Raw genomic sequence first — 12622 nt, forward strand, 5'->3', positions numbered from 1 at the left:
CCGAAATTCAGCGCCTCTCCCGAAAACCTCCCGGGACAAATTTTCTCCCGAAAATCTCCCGAAATTCAGGCGGAGCTGGAGGCCACGCCCCCTCCAGTTCCATGCGGACCTGAGTGACGTGTTGACAGCCTGTTCACACGTCCGCTTTCCCACAATATAAACAGCTAATTAGAGATGCGCGGTTTGCGGGCACAACCGCGGAGTCCGCGGATTATCCGCGGATCGGGCGGATGAAATTTAAAAAAATTAGATTTTATCGGCGGGTCGGGTCGGGTGGTTGAAATAAAAAACAATTTGATTTTAAATAGATTCAGTTAAACCAATTGGTAAATATATATACATAGTTAAATGTTGTTACCCACATACGAAAAACGAGCAGGCACCTGCAGCATATGCCACAACAGAAGAAGAAGAAAAAAGAGATGGACACTTTTACGGAGCGGAGAAGGGACGCCTCGCCGGGGTCCGGGACCGAGGCCCCTTCCCCCGAGAGGGCCCCACCGGGAGCCGTAGCTGAGGCGATCCGCGAGAAGGGCCCGACGCACGTCCAGGGTCACCACCGCGCCCACCGCACCGACACCCCGCCTCGTCCGCCTTCGCCGCGGCCGGCGTCACGCGCAGCAGGTAAGCAGCTTACCTGCCCGCCACCCCCGTGGCCGGGGGCTCGTAACAGGGGTCACTCCGCGCGCTCCGCCCGCACAGCTTACCTGCCCGCCACCCCTGTTGCCGGGGGCGCGTAACAGGGGTCACTCCGCGCGCAGTGCGCTCACGAAAGGGGTGGGGCTCACCCTGGTTGATATAGACAGCAGCTAGGACGGTGGCAATGGAAGTTGGAACCCGCTAAGGAGTGTGTAACAACCCACCTGCCGAATCAACTAGCCCTGAAAATGGATGGCGCTGGAGCGTCGGGCCCATATACCCGGCCGTCGCCGGCAGCGAGACGCGCTTGGAGGTGCGCTCAACGCGGCTCCCATATGATTGCGCACTGCTGTGCGTCTGGGTCGTGACAGCGTGGCACGCGAATGTCTGCACTGCATTGGATCAGTCTCCCCGTAGAAGAAGAAGAAGCGCGCGGATATTACGTTTCATTTCCTTTGTGTGTTTACATCTGTAAAGACCACAAACTGGCTCCTACTAAGCGACAGGTTTCCGGTTCATGAAAAGACGCAATCTCTCCATCCGCACACGGACTACTATTTCACAGCAACTGCCTAAAGACTTTCAAGAAAAGATGGCTACTTTCCGTGCATAATGTAAAAACAAGATAGCTGAAAAAAAGATCCGGCCAGAGAACATTATCAACATGGACGAGGTTCCACTGACTTTTGATATTCCTGTGAACCGCACTGTGGATACAACGGGGGCACGTACGGTGAATATTCGCACCACAGGGAATGAGAAGTCATCCTTCACTGTGGTTCTAGCTTGCCATGCTAATGGCCAGAAACTTCCACCCATGGTGATATTCAAAAGGAAGACCTTGCCAAAAGAGACCTTTCCAGCCGGCGTCATCATAAAAGCTAACTCGAAGGGATGGATGGATGAAGAAAAGATGAGCGAGTGGTTAAGGTAAGTTTAAGTTTACGCGAAGAGGCCGGGTGGCTTTTTTCACGCAGCTCCGTCCATGTTGATATACGACTCCATGCGCGCCCACATCACGCTGGTTTTTAATATATTATTAAAGTTTGACTGACCTATCTGACTGGTTTTTTGACATTCCTTTTAGCGCAGTTAGATGCGGCTTATAACACGGGGCGGCTTATAGGTGGACAAAGTTTTGAAATATGCCGTTCATTGAAGGCGCGGCTTATAACCCAGGGCGCCTTATGGTGCGGAAAATACGGTACTTTATGTCTCAATCTAAAATTTTGGAGCCAGAACACCATGTGACTTGAATGTGATTGTCTTTTTACGAGCTGCAGATGTCCAGCACATTAAACATGAAGGAGGGGAGCATCTTGAAGGACCGGAGGCGTTCCCAGTGGTCGGTGTCCTTGTGAAGAGTGAAGAAGATGAGGTCAGAGGTGAAAGTGAGGGGAAGAGAGAGGCGGAGCCTCCAAGCAGCAGCTCGACTCAACACATGACAACAGAAGGTGATGGTGGAGGATCACAAGCGGACTTGTCTCCACTGTCAGATAGTGAGGACACAACGCCACGCTCCCATGACACTGACGAGGAAGACCCGAAAGCTGGTGCGACTTGTCACGCTGACAACACACGCTGGAATCATTTCACCTGCTCTGTGTGTGAAAAAACCTTTTATGATAGAAGCAACCTGAAGAGACATATGAGAAGTCACACTGGGGAAAAACCGTTTATCTGCTCAGTTTGTGGCAAAACGTTTGCATACAAGGGAAACCTGACAACACACACAAGGACACACACGGGAGAGAAACCTTTTTCCTGTGCAATGTGCGACACACATTTCAGTGACCATTCGGTACTGATCCGGCACATGAGAAGACACACCGGTGAGAAACCTTATACCTGCTCCGTGTGCGGCAAAGCCTTCCTGGTGAAGGGGTCTTTGACGGCGCACGCAAGAACGCACAGCGGAGAGAAACCGTTCACGTGCTCAATTTGCGGCAAAAACTTCTCCCAAAAGTCACACTTGAGAACGCACGCGAGAACGCACGGCGGGGGGGGAACGTACTCCTGCTCAGTCTGCGGTGCAAGTTTTGAACTCCATTCTGCTTTGTTTTGGCACATGACAACTCACAATGCACATTAACATCTCCAGGGCCGGCCCGTGGCATAGGCCGTATAGGCAAATGCTAAGGGCGCCGTCCATCAGGGGGCGCCACGCCAGTGCCACAAATGTTGGAGAAAAAAAAAAAAAGTTGGTACTATTATTTCTAAATACAAAAAATAATCCCACGTTAATTAAAATGCAAAGTAAAGCCTATATAATAGAAATATTATTTGTTACAATATTACGCGCCCCCTCCCTTCTCGTATCATGACTCTTTTTGGACATCACCACATCAAAAAATCAACACAAGATGTCAAAACGGCCAAAACTGTCAGGTGCCCAGGGAAGAAAAAAGAGAAAAGAAGAGGAGGAGAAACGAGAAAAAGACAGAGGTAGCAGGTAGGTAACGTTAGCCTACATGAAATTATTTGTCTGTTACAGAATGTGATAGTAACCTGGCTTTTTAGCATTAAGCTAATGTTACATGATTCGGCAATTGCTAATCAATAAGTAGCTGGTTCTGTTTTAACGTCGGGTTAATATTGTGGAGGGGGCTAAATTGTTATGGAAAATAATAATGTAACGTTAGGTAATTACAGTACTCCCACCTTACATTCCTCAGGGACATTTGTATTAGATCTTTTAAGCAGGTGTTATTGCCTTCTGGTTAGCTAATGTTTGCCCTGCAGGTAATAGTCACTTTTCCACCCCTTTATATATTAGGTATAGTTGTAAGCCTAGTTGTTAAAGTGCACATCATTAATGTTAATTAAGCAATATGTATGTAAAAAATATTGTATTTCATATATTCATTTTTTATTTTTTGCATTCATTTATTTATTCATATTTTTTTTATCTTGTTAACTATTCTGATTGTTAATTTGCTTTCTTTAAGTAAAAAAAAGGTCAAAGACCAAGCTATTCGGTTTCTTGTGAGTATATACACTTCACTGCCGATGTGGGGGGGCGCCACCTAAAATCTTGCCTAGGGCGCCAGATTGGTTAGGGCCGGGCCTGAACATCTCCTACAAGTGCAGAGCAGACGTAGATTGCAAATAATAACGGAAAAAATAAGGCTTTGACGAACTTAGACTAGTAAAGACATTGATGCTGTAAAGAAACTTTATTAGTGTCGGTTGGTCCAGTACATGTTTTTCAAGTGTTACTAAATTGCCCGGCCTGATAGTTTGGAAGTTGTGAGAGAAAGAGCCAACTGTGACAATAATAATGAGCTTTGCTAGTTGTCCCTCGCCACTAGGGGAGCTCCAGAGCAGTGTTTTGCAACCTTTTTTGAGCCAAGGCACATTTTTTTGCGTTGAAAAAATGCGGAGGCACACCACCAGCACAAATCATTCAAAACCTAAACTCAGTTGACAGTAAAAAGTCACAATTGTTGGATATGACTTTAAAGCATAACCAAGCATGCATCACTATAGCTCTTGTCTCAAAGTAGGTGTACTGTCACCACCTGTCACATCACACCCTGACTTATTTGGACTTTTTTGCTGTTTTCCTGTGTGTAGTGTTTTACTTCTTGTCATGCGCTCCTATTTTGGTGGCTTTTCCTGTTTTGTTGGTATTTTCCTGTAGCAGTTTCATGTCTTCCTTTGAACGATATTTCCCGCATCTACCGTATTTTCCGCACCATAAGGCGCCCTGGGTTATAAGCCGCGCCTTCAATGAACGGCATATTTCAAAACTTTGTCCACCTATAAGCCGCCCCGTGTTGTAAGCCGCATCTAACTGCGCTAAAGGAATGTCATGTCAAAAAAACAGTCAGATAGGTCAGTCAAACTTTAATAATATATTAAAAACCAGCGTGATGTGGGCGCGCATGGAGTCGTATATCAACATGGACGGAGCTGCGTGAAAAAAGCCACCCGGCCTCTTCGCGTAAACTTAAACTTACCTTAACCACTCGCTCATCTTTTCTTCATCCATCCCTTCGAGTTAGCTTTTATGATGACGCCGGCTGGAAAGGTCTCTTTTGGCAAGGTCTTCCTTTTGAATATCACCATGGGTGGAAGTTTCTGGCCATTAGCATGGCAAGCTAGAACCACAGTGAAGGATGACTTCTCATTTCCTGTGGTGTGAATATTCACCGTACGTGCTCCCGTTGTATCCACAGTGCGGTTCACAGGAATATCAGTTGCTGTGAAATAGTAATCCGTGTGCGGATGGAGAGATTGCGTCTTTTCATGAACCGGATACCTGTCGCTTAGTAGGAGCCATTTTGTGGTCTTTACTGATGTAAACACACAAAGGAAATGAAACGTACGGTATATCCGCGCGCTTTTTTCTTCTTCTACGCGGGCGGGTGGTTGCTTACAGTAGAAGAAGAAGCGCTTCCTGTTCTATGGGGGCGGGTGCTTACCTTGGCGGTTGCTTGCGTAGAAGAAGAAGCGCTTCCTGTTCTACCGGGAAAAAAGATGGCGGCTGTTTACCGAAGTTGCGAGACCGAAACTTCATGAAAATGAATCTTAATATTAATCCATATATAAAGCGCACCGGGTTATAAGGCGCACTGTCAGCTTTTGAGAAAATTTGTGGTTTTTAGGTGCGCCTTATAGTGCGGAAAATACGGTACTTTGTTTTAGCAATCAAGGATATTTCACTTGTTTTTATCCTTCTTTGTTGATTGTCATGTCATGTTGGGATGTACATTGTGGACGCCGTCTTTGCTCCACAGTAAGTCTTTGCTGTCGTCCAGCATTCCGTTTTTGTTGACTTTGTAGCCAGTTCAGTTTTAGTTTTGTTCTGCATAGCCTTCCCTAAGCTTCAATGCCTTTTCTTAGGGGCACTCACCTTTTGTTTATTTTTGGTTTAAGCATTAGACACCTTTTTACTTGTACGCTGCCTTCCGCTGTTTCCCACATCTACAAAGCAATTAGCTACCGGCTGCCACCTACTGATATGGAAGAGTATTACACGGTTACTCTGCCGAGCTCTAGACAGCACCGACACTCAACAACAACACATCATTTGCAGACTATAATTACTGCTTTGCAAAAAATATTTTTAACCCAAATAGGTGAAATTAGATCATCTCCCACGGCACACCAGACTATCTCACGCCGCGGCACAGTGGTTGAAAAACACTGCTCCAGAGCATGTGTGAGGTGTCCCCAGGATTCAAAATAAATGTGAAATTAGACATTGTAGCAGCGGGAAAATGGTTACATGTATAATTGGTGGGTCCAAAGTAATTCCAAAATGCGAATTAATTTAATAATGAATGGCACAGAAGTACAAACCCCGTTTCCATATGAGTTGGGAAATTGTCCATCCATCCATCCATCCATCCATCTTCTTCCGCTTATCCGAGGTCGGGTCGCGGGGGCAGCAGCCTAAGCAGGGAAGCCCAGACTTCCCTCTCCCCAGCCACTTCGTCCAGCTCCTCCCGGGGGATCCCGAGGCGTTCCCAGGCCAGCCGGGAGACATAGTCTTCCCAACGTGTCCTGGGTCTTCCCCGTGGCCTCCTACCGGTCGGACGTGCCCTAAACACCTCCCTAGGGAGGCGTTCGGGTGGCATCCTGACCAGATGCCCGAACCACCTCATCTGGCTCCTCTCCATGTGGAGGAGCAGCGGCTTTACTTTGAGCTCCCCCCGGATGACAGAGCTTCTCACTCTATCTCTAAGGGAGAGACCCGCCACCCGGCGGAGGAAACTCATTTGGGCCGCTTGTACCCGTGATCTTGTCCTTTCGGTCATAACCCAAAGCTCATGACCATAGGTGAGGATGGGAACGTAGATCGACCGGTAAATCGAGAGCTTTGCCTTCCGGCTCAGCTCCTTTTTCACCACAACGGATCGATACAGCGTCCGCATTACTGAAGACGCCGCACCGATCCGCCTGTCGATCTCACGATCCACTCTTCCCTCACTCGTGAACAAGACTCCGAGGTACTTGAACTCCTCCACTTGGGGCAAGATCTCCTCCCCAACCCGAAGATGGCATTCCACCCTTTTCCGGGTGAGAACCATGGACTCGGACTTGGAGGTGCTGATTCTCATCCCAGTCGCTTCACACTCGGCTGCGAACCGATCCGGCGAGAGCTGAAGATCCTGGCCAGATGAAGCCATCAGGACCACATCATCTGCAAAAAGCAGAGACCTAATCCTGCAGCCACCAAACCAGATCCCCTCAACGCCTTGACTGCGCCTAGAAATTCTGTCCATAAAAGTTATGAACAGAATGGGTGACAAAGGGCAGCCTTGGCGGAGTCCAACCCTCACTGGAAACGTGTCCGACTTACTGCCGGCAATGCGGACCAAGCTCTGACACTGATCATACAGGGAGCGGACCGCCAAAATCAGACAGTCCGATACCCCATACTCTCTGAGCACTCCCCACAGGACTTCCCGAGGGACACGGTCGAATGCCTTCTCCAAGTCCACAAAACACATGTAGACTGGTTGGGCAAACTCCCATGCACCCTCAAGGACCCTGCCCAGAGTATAGAGCTGGTCCACAGTTCCACGACCAGGACGAAAACCACACTGTTCCTCCTGAATCCGAGGTTCGACTATCCGGCGTAGCCTCCTCTCCAGTACACCTGAATAGACCTTACCGGGAAGGCTGAGGAGTGTGATCCCACGATAGTTAGAACACACCCTCCGGTTCCCCTTCTTAAAGAGAGGAACCACCACCCCGGTCTGCCTATCCAGAGGTACCGCCCCCGATGTCCACGCGATGCTGCAGAGTCTTGTCACCCAAGACAGCCCCACAGCATCCAGAGCCTTAAGGAACTCCGGGCGGATCTCATCCACCCCCGGGGCCTTGCCACCGAGGAGCTTTTTAACTACCTCAGCAACCTCAGCCCCAGAAATAGGAGAGCCCACCACAGACTCCCCAGGCACTGCTTCCTCATAGGAAGACGTGTTGGTAGGATTGAGGAGGTCTTCGAAGTATTCCCTCCACCGATCCACAACATCCGCAGTCGAGGTCAGCAGAACACCATCCTCACCATACACGGTGTTGGTAGTGCACTGCTTCCCCTTCCTGAGGCGGCGGATGGTGGTCCAGAATCGCTTCGAAGCCGTCCGGAAGTCGTTTTCCATGGCTTCCCTGAACTCCTCCCATGTCCGAGTTTTTGCCTCCGCAACCGCTGAAGCCGCACACCGCTTGGCCTGTCGGTACCTGTCCGCTGCCTCAGGAGTCCCATGAGCCAAAAGAACCAGATAGGACTCCTTCTTCAGCTTGACGGCATCCCTCACCGCCGGTGTCCACCAACGGGTTCTAGGATTACCGCCACGACAGGCACCAACTACCTTGCGGCCACAGCTCCAATCAGCCGCCTCGACAATAGAGGTGCGGAACATGGTCCACTCGGACTCAATGTCCAGCACCTCCCTCGTGACATGTTCAAAGTTCTTCCGGAGGTGGGAATTGGGTGGGAAATTGTGTTAGATGTAAATATAAACGGAATACAATGATTTGCAAATCCTTTTCAAGCCATATTCAGTTGAATATGCTACAAAGACAACATATTTGATGTTCAAACTCATAAACATTTTTTTTTTTTTGCCAATAATCATTAACTTTAGAATTTGATGGCAGCAACACGTGACAAAGAAGTTGGGAAAGGTGGCAATAAATACTGATAAAGTTGAGGAATGCTCATCAAAGACTTATTTGGAACATCCCACAGGTGTGCAGGCTAATTGGGAACAGGTGGGTGCCATGATTGGGTATAAAAACAGCTTCCCAAAAAAATGCTCAGTCTTTCACAAGAAAGGATGGGGCGAGGTACACCCCTTTGTCCACAACTGCGTGAGCAAATAGTCGAACAGTTTAAGAACAACGTTTCTCAAAGTGCAATTGCAGGAAATTTAGGGATTTCAACATCTACGCTCCATAATATCATCAAAAGGTTCAGAGAATCTGGAGAAATCACTCCACGTAAGCGGCATGGCCGGAAACCAACATTGAATTACCGTGACCTTCCATCCCTCAGACGGCACTGTATCAAAAAGCGACATCAATCTCTAAAGGATATCACCACATGGGCTCAGGAACACTTCAGAAAACCACTGTCACTAAATACAGTTGGACGCTACATCTGTAAGTGCAAGTTAAAGCTCTACTATGCAAAGCCAAAGCCATTTTATCAACAACACCCAGAGACGCCGCCGGCTTCTCTGGGCCCGAGATCATCTAAGATGGACTGATACAAAGTGGAAAAGTGTTCTGTAGTCTGACGAGTCCACATTTCAAATTGTTTTTGGAAATATTGGACATCGTGTCATCCGGACCAAAGGGGAAGCGAACCATCCAGACTGTTATCGACGAAAAGTGTAAAAGCCAGCATGTGTGATGGTATGGGGGTGTATTAGTGCCCAAGACATGGGTAACTTACACATCTGTGAAGGCACCATTAATGCTGAAAGGTACATACAGCTTTTGGAACAACATATGCTGCCATCTAAGTGCTGTCTTTTTCATGGACGCCCCTGCTTATTTCAGCAAGACAATGCCAAGCCACATTCAGCGCGTGTTACAACAGCGTGGCTTCGTAAAAAAAAGAGTGCGGGTACTTTCCTGGCCCGCCTGCAGTCCAGACCTGTCTCCCATCGAAAATGTGTGGCGCATTATGAAGCGTAAAATACGACAGCGGAGACTGTTGAACGACTGAAGCTCTACATAAAACAAGAATGGGAAAGAATTCCACTTTCAAAGCTTCAACAATTAGTTTCCTCAGTTCCCAATCGTTTATTGAGTGTTGTTAAAAGGAAAGGCCATGTAACACAGTGGTGAACATGCCCTTTCCCAACTACTTTGGCACGTGTTGCAGCCATGAAATTCTTAGTTAATTATTATTTGCAAAAAATAAAAATAAAGTTTATGAGTTTGAACATCAAATATGTTGTCTTTGTAGCATATTCAACTGAATATGGCTTGAAAAGGATTTGCAAATCATTGTATTCCGTTTATATTTACATCTAACACAATTTCCCAACTCATATGGAAACGGGGTTTGTAGAAGAGCAGTGCGGATATAAATGATATTTTATTTAAGTGAAGCTTCGCTAGTGCAAAATAGTATCAAGTGAAAACGGCCACATTGATGCTTGTATGGAAACACAAAATTAAAATTGGAAAAATAGCAGCAAACTTTGAAACATCGAATCTTATCCTTGGATGGAGTAAGAAATATTGAGCCATTCTCCTGTCGCCGATTTACTAAATAAATGTAAATAATCTCTGCGTGGGTTCCCTCCCTTCCTCCCACCTCCAAAGACATGCACCTGGGGATAGGCTCCTCCCACCTCCAAAGACATGCGTCTGGGCAGGGACGTGCACATGATTATAGAGGGGCAGGGGCTCAATGTCAGAAAAGGGCAGGAAATTTGTTTTTGGTCCTTTGCACAATATGGAAATTAATGTAAAATTAAATTTGCTAATAGGAAGCTAACTACTTAGCTGTGTGTCCTTTGTAGGTAAAAGTGATTGCCATTTCTTTGGTGTCAACAAATTATTGTCATAATGAGTTAATTCACATTATCATAGGCTTGGAAGACATGAAAAGCAACAAAACACTGGTTTATTATTAGGCTATTTATTGTTAAAGATAAGCACTTTAATATTGAACATTGAACAGTGCAACATGAACTTTAAAAAAAAATACAAAAATAAATACCCAAATGGAAAAAACTTAAATGAGAAAATCTGTCCTTCTTCCCTTAACTTGATGAAAACACCATCAAGTTGTAACTTATGGTCTTTCTCACTTAATGCTCAGACTAAACAACTGAAACGCAATACAGGGCCAAAAATATGGACCAGGGGCCAGTAGAGGGCTGTAGGATGGAGGCCAACCATACCCAAATATGCTCCTCAATGTAAATTCAGGGCTTCCATGGTGCTAGTACTTGGTTTTAGCCATGCATTAAGAGGTCTGCTACCCTTAGCTGCTTCCTGGCGCTCCTTCTCCTTCCTTTTCTCTATCCTTTCTTTTTTTGGCATTGTGCTGCAGGCATAATCAACATGAATCAAGTTTAAATACAGATGGTAATATTCCTAACAGATAACCTACATCTTATATCCCCAGAATGCTGAAATTATTATTATTAATAATAATAATAATAATTATTATTATTATTATTATTATTATTATTATCATTATCATTATTCTTCTTCTTATTATTGTTATTATTATCATTATTATTATTATTATTATTATTTTGTTAACCCACACAGTAATAGCAAAGTCACAATAAACTTTATATCTAAACCTCTACTGTGAGAGAAATGTGATCCGCCGTAAAGACAGTGCATTTTATTTTGAAAATTAACCTGGTGTTTTATTTTGTATTTTGTATTGTACTGTCCCGCACGATCCGCTCTGCTCTGTGCGGAATGATGTGCCGTGCTCAATTGATGCGCCGTGCTCCGACGTCCGGCAAAAACAGAAACTGACACATTGAATAATAGAATAATACAGCGTTTTTCTGAAATATGACCCATATTAGATGCTGAATAAGTGGACGGCGACTAGACCATAACTCACAGGTTCAAGTTGCTCCACTGTCACGTCTCCTCAGGGGCGCAGTTGGCTCTCTCTCCTCTCACTTACTCACTCACTCGCCCTCTCTCTCCCTCTCTGGCGGAAGCGGCAGGCTCAAACAACCCGGTATTACAAGAAAACGTGGAGTTTTTGTACCGCTGTTTTTTTACATCCCTGACAGGAATTTATTAATGTTATTTAAAGAAAAAAAAACACACACACACACAGGCAGAGGGCACTTTTTAAGAGAGGCAAAGGCAAAAAAGGGCAGGGGCTCAAGCACCCATAGGGCCCTATGTGTGCACGTGCCTGCGTCTGGGGATAGGCCCCTCCCACCTCCAAAGACATGCACCTGGGGTTAGGTTGATTGGCAACACTAAATGGTCCCTAGTGTGTGAATGTTGTCTGTCTATCTGTGTTGGCCCTGTGATGAGGTGGCGACTTGTCCAGGGTGTACGACCGCCTTCCGCCCGATTGTAGCTGAGATAGGCTCCAGCACCCCCCGCGACCCCAAAAGGGATAAGCGGTAGAAAATGGATGGATGGATGAATCTCATTGTATCCCGCAGTATTAATTGCTTGACATTGTATTCAATTGATCAACAAAAAGTAACGGAAATGCGAGCGCCGACAGTAAGGGGCTAGTTAGGCGAAAGTGGTGTGACGTCACCGCAGAACTTTGTTCATTTGCAGCGCGTCCTCAGCTACAATACCATGGATTGATTAACGTGGACTTTAAACAACTTAAACAAGTGTGAAAAACGTATTGGGGTGTTACCATTTAGTGGTCAATTGTAGGGAATATGTACTGTACTGTGCAATCTACTAATGAAACATTCATCAATCAATCAAAACAATGTCTAAAATCATACTTGCCAACCTTGAGACCTCCGATTTCGGGAGGTGGGGGGCGTGGTCGGGGGTGGGGCGTGGTTAAGAAATATATATATATATAAGAAATACTTGACTTTCAGTGAATTCTATTTATTACATATATATATATATATATATATATAAATAAAAGAAATACTTGAATTTTAGTGTTCATTTATTTACACATATACACACACATAACACTCATCTACTCATTGTTGAGTTATGGGTTGAATTGTCCATCCTTGTTCTATTCTCTGTCACTATTTCAGAGCACACACATTATACAAATATACATTATAAAATCAATAAGAAAAGGGGAGCTCTAATTTGGGAGTCTGAATTAGGATCAGAAGTTCCTATATAAACATTGCGCACTCACGTCGCCTTTTTGTATCGATTACTGCAGCTGCGCACTGGATTCATTCACAAATACAAACTACAACTCACAAACACTTTAGAGTTAGGCTCCACCATCAGAATGTGTACTTCAACTTACAAAGATCACATGGATATTATTCAGTGAGTTGATTCACCAAAACTAACCTGT

The 12622-nt window shown here is 45.7% G+C and overlaps 1 protein-coding gene across 1 annotated transcript in view; it reads left to right on the forward strand.

Moving 5' to 3' along the window:
- The window catches only part of LOC133608418 (uncharacterized), a 48447-nt gene extending 45262 nt beyond the window's left edge, over positions 1-3185 (forward strand). The window contains exon 7 of the mRNA XM_061963634.2: positions 1879-3185. Coding sequence (XP_061819618.2) covers positions 1879-2731 — 853 coding nt within the window. The 3' untranslated portion in view covers positions 2732-3185. The remainder of the gene's footprint in view (positions 1-1878) is intronic.
- The last annotated feature ends 9437 nt before the right edge of the window (positions 3186-12622 follow it).

This window comes from Nerophis lumbriciformis, linkage group LG06 (assembly GCF_033978685.3).
Source record: "Nerophis lumbriciformis linkage group LG06, RoL_Nlum_v2.1, whole genome shotgun sequence".
Lineage (NCBI taxonomy): Eukaryota > Metazoa > Chordata > Actinopteri > Syngnathiformes > Syngnathidae > Nerophis > Nerophis lumbriciformis.